The 7,174-nt window shown below is 39.6% G+C and overlaps 1 protein-coding gene across 1 annotated transcript; it reads right to left on the reverse strand.

Annotated features, from left to right (window-relative positions):
* Positions 1-800: 800 nt before the first annotated feature.
* LOC128368861 (cytochrome P450 7A1) lies at positions 801-6,952 on the reverse strand. Its single transcript, XM_053329752.1, has 8 exons — positions 6,669-6,952; positions 4,950-5,190; positions 4,634-4,843; positions 4,344-4,538; positions 4,026-4,225; positions 2,942-3,072; positions 2,603-2,781; positions 801-2,480 (listed from the first exon to the last, which is right to left on the reverse strand). The coding sequence occupies exons 1-8, from the start codon at positions 6,749-6,751 to the stop codon at positions 2,178-2,180; spliced, it is 1,542 nt and encodes a 513-aa protein (XP_053185727.1). The 5' UTR covers positions 6,752-6,952; the 3' UTR covers positions 801-2,177.
* Positions 6,953-7,174: the final 222 nt, after the last annotated feature.

Genomic DNA, 7,174 nt, shown 5'->3' on the forward strand with positions numbered 1-7,174 from the left:
TTAGAACATTATGAAGAAAAAATATCAACTTTTTCCCCTTATTTGTACTGATAGTTTATGTTCAGAACACACGTACATACTTTAAACATATGGATACCTGTGTGTATATGTGTTTACTACATGTATGACAAACTGCTGCCTTGCACACAGAAAAGTGTTCTTCATTTATACCGTCACTGATGGTTTGTGACACTGTTTTGATGCAAAAAGACATTTGTTAAAAGAGTTTGAACAGTTTTTGAAAGATTAGCTTGCTTTTGCAAGAGATGTGTAATGTTTTGCTGGTTTGGTGTAAGGTTAGTGTGTGGAGTTATGCAGAATAGCCTATAGATTCAAAGATAGTGAAACAAAGGGTAATAGTGCATTGTTCTAAATAAAGCTTTTAATTTGACGATAAATGAATAAATAAATGCAATTTTTAAGACTCCTGTATCTGATAGTTTCACTTTTTTTTCTCTCCTTGTCAGATTTTTGGGAAGATGAAGATAAGATGAATTGAGATTGTCTGGTTGAGTCAGAGTGATATGAAAAATTGTTTCAAAATACGAGCTGAAGTGATGTTAAAGATTTCCCTCCTTAAATTGTATCTTTGGAAAATGTAATTATCATATTTTGAAGCAAGTTCAGTTAATGGAAAGCAAAGATTTGAGTGCAAAAGGTAAAATATAGTGTGTGTGTGTGTGTGTGTGTGTTTGTGTGTGTGTGTGTGTGTGTGTGTGTTTGTGTGTGTGTGTGCGTGTGTGTGTGTGTGTGTGCAGAAGTTCGTAGAATAGAGTTCAACAAGTGGAAACATCAGAACACGACAAACAGACAGGTGTACAAATGTATTGATTTATTATCTGTTTGCGCAACATGTACATGTCAACACTAGCACGTGGGTCACACTTGCATTTGGCATTGCCATCAGATTTTTTAGGGAACCACATTTCCTCCACTTACAGAACCAGCCAAACTACAGTAGTAATTACAGTCACGTTGAAGCTGAAGACATGCCAGTATTGATGTGGAGTTGTGTTTTTACATGAAATCATTAACACCAATAACAGGATGCACTTCCACTTCAGAACATTTTAAACGATGACTGAAGCTGACAAGGTTTTAATGTGAATGTCAATATCCATTTGCTGTGTGTGATTATTACGTAATTCACAGTATGAGAGCCAACAGAGCTAACAGTCCTCTTTTCAAATAGCTTCATTAGAGTATAGCTATGCTGCTGCAACAGAAATATCATACAGATATGTGCAAAAAAGCATTCCTTCATTTTTTAAAGTTTGTACCTCTGTGTGCATTATCCTGCCGTATGCTCATGCACTAAACCAGCCACAAAATATCTCATTGCGAAGCAGCTTGCCTTGCAATACTGAGAGGGTAGATGTACACTGATAGAAAGGTCACCATCGGCCAACAATCAGACACGTCTACACCGAGACGTATAAAAGTTAACCGACAACACTGTTTCAAAGGGAGGCAGCCAAGGAGGAGCAAACTCCAAGGTCCACTGTTACAAGGTGAATTCAAATGATATTGATTGCGGTAATTTAATTGACCGATTAATAAAAAAGAGTTTAGTCATGCTTACCTCAACATTTATAGCTTACAAATGAATGACGTGAAATGACAAAGTACCAAAAAGTGGTCAAAGAGCATAATGAATGAGTTTCATGTGTACTCTGGTTTGTCTTTATACTGTCTAAGAAATACAGAGACAGAAAATAGAAGGGTGGACTAATGATCTCAGTATTCCTGATTATAAAAAATATATGTATTTCTATAGTGAAACTAGCTTAAATTCTTTTTACTGAAAAACAGTTGAGCATAATGTAACTACAAGATTTTTTGTGAAGAAGCCAATTATGCAAAAACACATAAATAAATGTATATGGCTTTAGGGCTGTCTTTCCACAGGAACTGAAGATGCTACTCTGTACTTTTATTCTGAAATGTTGTAGACTGGTCCAACAGAGACAGAAGTGTTCAACACAACACTATTAAGAAATACATATGTCAACCATATGTGCATAATACATGTTCTTAAACAGCAAATTAAAGAATAAGCAATGAAAAATATACAGTTGAGTCTATTTACATATACAACAAGGCCTGGACATGAACGTTGTTAAATATACACTATGTACAATATGTACAGCAGTCACTCTGCAGGGCAAACAGAGAACCTAGTGGTTCGATTTCAGCTTGTACCTGAAATCCACATCATATGTTGGCTGGAGGATTCCCAGGCCAGCACGGGACTGATCAAGAAGTGGAACTTTGGTGGCAGGGTCCAGAAGTTCCATGTCAAAGTAAGACAGCACCAGACTCAGGAACTGCTTGATCTCATAGACGGCGAAAAACCTGCCAGGACATTTGGTGACCCCAGAGCCAAAGGGCATGCAGTAGTAACGCAGCCGCCTGCCACCACGGTGGAAGACAGTTTTCTCCTGACCCTTGTCATCCAGGAAACGGTCATACTTATACTCCTGCAGGGTGAAGATGGGAGAGGGGGTTAAGTGATGAATGTTTGCTCTACCTTAATTGGTATTCTTTGACTTTTTTGTTGTTTCTATCAATGTATTATTCTGTACATTATCATGTTACTTACATATGGGTCCTCATAGATCTCTGGATCATAGTGCAGCATGGGTGGATACAGGGCAATGACATCATCCTTCCTTATGCGATAAGCTTCCTGGTTATCAAGGTGAAGCAAAAAGTCCTCCTTGGCAACACGCACGTTCATGGAAGCGCTGGAAAGACGCATGGCTTCATTTATGATACTGTCTGTAATGAGAGAGGACAGAAATTAATTAAATTAGGTTAAAAAATAGGTTACATTGAAAATCAAGTGAACTATTCTGTACATAAACTATTGTGGCTTGTTGTATGATCTGAGTATGTATTTATTGTAGAAGTAAATTTAACTATTTTCTACTAATCTTACCCAAAACTGGCATGTTGTCCAGCTGATCTCTGGTCAGGTTTAGTGAGGGGTCACTGGGGTCAACTGTCATACCCGCATCCTCCAGAATTTTCTGCACTTCCTCACGAGCTGCTTTTAGAGCATCTGGACTCCTGAAGACAGATACAAGAACATGTTACTCATTTTAGATCATAATTTCATTGCATTATCTCTGCTTGTCCAGTCGCCTGCGGTAGTTTACTTGCTCAATTCTAACTTTGTCAATCAGACTGAGACACATGTAGACTTTTTACAAAACCATTATGTAACTCTGCTGATCTGCTTGATCTTACACACCAAACATCTTTTATCTCACTGATCGTCTATCTACCTCAGCTGCATTGGGAGAAAGGTGTACAATATCCACAATCAGCTGTCTGAAACTGATAAATGTGTATGAGTATGACATAACAACAACTGGCTGCACAGTACAGAGGGTGCAGTGTTAGCCAATGTTAGCTAATTTTGCAAAGGAACTCATATTGAGGTTACATGGAACTGCTGGCCAGACCAAGCTAATTATTGGTGTGCACAACAACACGATATACCTACAGCTTTAGGCATGTATGTATAAATATTGCACAATAAATATGAGTAATTTTCAGCCTGTAATGTTTGCCACCCTAGCCCGAGGCGAAGAGCTGTGTTCTTAAGCTTATAATTCATAACACCTGACAACTGACACGAGGATGGCTCAGTTAGCAATTTGCCAGCAATGTACTGCCAGTCAGACAGAAAAGCATCGTTAGAGACTTTTCCCAGTTGTCCTTGCAACTGTTTAGGCCTGCTTTTTGGCATTGATGAAATATGAGTAGCTTAAAGCTGTAAACATGTCTGTCCTATAAACAAGCAAAGTTCTTGATTTGCTCCCAGATTACGTTGTCAATTGCGTGATTAGTCCTGTACAGTATGTTTGTGCAGCGGAATTTGACTCAAAGATTCAGTCTCAACATGTTTAACAAATCATAGTCACAGATCGCATAGAAATGACCAAGATACCAGCTCTGTTTCATATCTTGAGAGTCCACACAGTAAATCAAAAAGAGAACTGGTAGTATCAACATACCTGATCATATAAAAAAGACTCCAGAAGGTAGCCGGCAGCGTGTTAGCCTGTGAAGCCCAGAGCAGTGCCACGTGGGTCCTGGCCTTGCTTATGTCATTGAAGGTAGATAAGGAATCGTTCAGAATCATCCTCATAGAGATCAGATCAGACACATTCTCCCTCTTGGACAGGTTTTCAGGATTCATGGTCTTTGCCAGGTTCTAGATGTGAAGAAATGCAAAACAAATAAAATCATGAGTTTCTGTTTTTCATATTCCTTGTAAGAAAATATTTTGACATCTTGTAATATGACTGTGTGTGAAGGAGATGCCATCTAACCTCTCTTGCACTGTAGGCGCTCTTGAAGACATGGATGGGAAGGCCAGCCACCAACGCTGGGAAGATCTTATCAAACTCCTTGAAGTTCTCTAAAGCATTGAGCACCAAGGCTTTCTGAGCTGCCTGCCGAGCCTGAGACCTATCTTCGCCAAACTCCTTACCAAACAGAGTCAGGTAGCCAGACTCAAACATCACCTGGAAGACAGTATGACAAATGGAAGACAGTCAGGAATGCTGAAAATATTACTTTAGATTAAAAACTGATCAAACTACCCATTTGATTTTCTGACCTTGTAGCAGAAAGCAAAGATGCCATCCACTTCCCAGCGGTCCTTGCTGGGGCTGAGAGTGTCCGACCTCAGCATGACATCCTGGAGGTGCCCCACCATGCTCTCAATTAGGGAGGGCAGTGCCTCGCCCTGCAGGGTCTTCAGAAAGGTCTGGTGGAGGTTTTCTGTGGTGTGGCCATGGCGAGGATCAAAGCTATCGTGGCCGAACGCCTGGTGAGGGAATGAAGGAAAGGATTAGGACCATCCAGGAATCCACAGATCACACACTAAAGCCACAAATCATATGAATGATACAACACATATCACATAAATTCACCTTAACAGATGTAGCAAAGTGGAACTTCCTCCAGTCCAGGTGTCTGCCCTGTCTGATGACTGAGTGGTAAGAGAAGGGGTCACACAGGAAGTGGATGTACTGGCCTGCGATCTTGCAGGTGAAGATATGGCCATACTTCTTCTGACGACTGCGCAGGAACTGGAGAGGGTTAGCCCCAAACTGCAGAGCGCAACCCAGATAGGGGATGAAGCCATTTTCCACTGCAGGTTCACCAGGCTGCCTGTGGATATGAAATATAATGTCAAAACCATACAAACCATGGACAGTGATGGAAAGTCAATACATTTTCTGTAACAGAAGGGTGTATCAACAATTTCCGGATAACAGCACATGCCACATAACCAGATAAACAATGATTCTGGCTTGGGACCTTTGTTGCATTTTATACCTCTCTATCCCCTCTCATTTCCTTACTGCTTCTACACTATTATCTCCTAATTAAAAGCAAACAATGCACCAAAACAGAAAAAGGCTAAATTCCTGACATATTCATAGGAACAAGAGCCATCTCACTGAAGCATTTACTTTGTTCACTTCCCAATTACAGTTTGGAGTTTCCACCATGTACATTTTTAATGAAATCACAAAATCATTTTCAAAAATTTCAACAGGCGTTTAAGTTTGGAAACTGGTGGTTGGTATTTTATTGCCCTTTTATGTGCAATATCACATCATTTTTCATTTCTACTGTACACCAATGATTTTTTTACTTTGTTTTTAATGGCTTTTTTTAACGACTGATTTTCATGATAGACTTTTTACCACTGAAAAAAGGGTATTATTATAATTTCATGAGACAGTGATGTTTTGCTATTATAAACAGCAAATTGGGGCTGACTAAATGACTGTGGAGTAAGATCAGCGGCAGCTTAGTACCCTCGGGTTAAAATTGCTGACCTCGCACATTTTTGGTTTCATCTCATGGCAGAAAATGCCAAAACTTCCAACAATCCCAAAATAACTAGAAATAGATATTAGAATAGATTCCAAAAAGAAATCAGAATGCATTTTTTTTTCTAATGGAAAAGTTTGCTGTTACCCATAAATGATCTCATTCAGATGTTGTCAACAAGCCCTGAAGTTTCTATGTTCCTCCCAACAACCATAACATCTCCAAAACATAACAAACCAGTTACGGATGTTGTTATAGTTACACACCAAACTTTATGTCATTATGAACATAACTAATACTAATACTAATACTATATTGACATCTGCTTCAAATTGTTTTAATCCAACTCAGAAGCATCATTATTATTAAAAAAACAAGTCAGTTACATCTTCATTCTGAATCTGCATGGTCAGCAAGTCCTGACTAATGGTTTGACAGCAGCAGCTACTACTGACAGCACGCTGGTGTTTGTCAGTGTTTGTCAACCAACAGCATACCAACAAACTGTGTCATCTTTAACAGAGCTTTTGTTTGATCAGCAAACACTGCATGCATTCATCTGTCATTTGCAGTGGCGTCATTATGTAACCAGCCACATGCATCATATATACTGCTGTTGTTGTTGTTGTTGTTGCTGCTTTCCTTTTCTATGCCATTGTTGAATTTAGTGTGCATCAGGAGTTTTTTATGATTATTATGGTTTAACGTTATAGGCATGCTGTGAAGGTAAAAGACAGGTGCTTAAAACAGAAATGCTTCATATAGTACTTTCTGTTTATTCTATAGTGTATTCTGTTGACTCTTACCTGCGTCGTATCCCCACAGCGAGCCACAGAAGGCAGCAGAATCCCACCAGCACTGCCCAGATCAGAGCAACACTTACGACCATGGTGATGATGATGATGATGATGATGATGATGATGATACTGGTTATGAGAGAAAGATCCAACACGGCAGGAGGCTCTCTAACACTGGTCTGCTCCTCCACACAGACCACACTATGATTAACTAAGTGCCACAAATTCCTAGAGTTTTCCTAGAGTGACACTGTCTGTCACTGCAAATTGTGCAAGCAACCTGTGAGTGATTTAGTGTAAGCCAGTGTGATGACATGCAGCATGTAGCAGGTTTTTATACCTGAAGGGTGGGTACAAAGGGCGGATACAGAGCGATGGTGTCATCTCATCACTCAGATGACTGGGTTACACACAAACTGCAAGGCAGAAAAGAGTCCTCCTATTTTTTCCTAATTTGTTGTGCAACTGAAAAAGCACAAGTTACCCATCTGCAGTCTATTACAACTGCCTGTATT

This window comes from Scomber japonicus, chromosome 12 (assembly GCF_027409825.1).
Source record: "Scomber japonicus isolate fScoJap1 chromosome 12, fScoJap1.pri, whole genome shotgun sequence".
Lineage (NCBI taxonomy): Eukaryota > Metazoa > Chordata > Actinopteri > Scombriformes > Scombridae > Scomber > Scomber japonicus.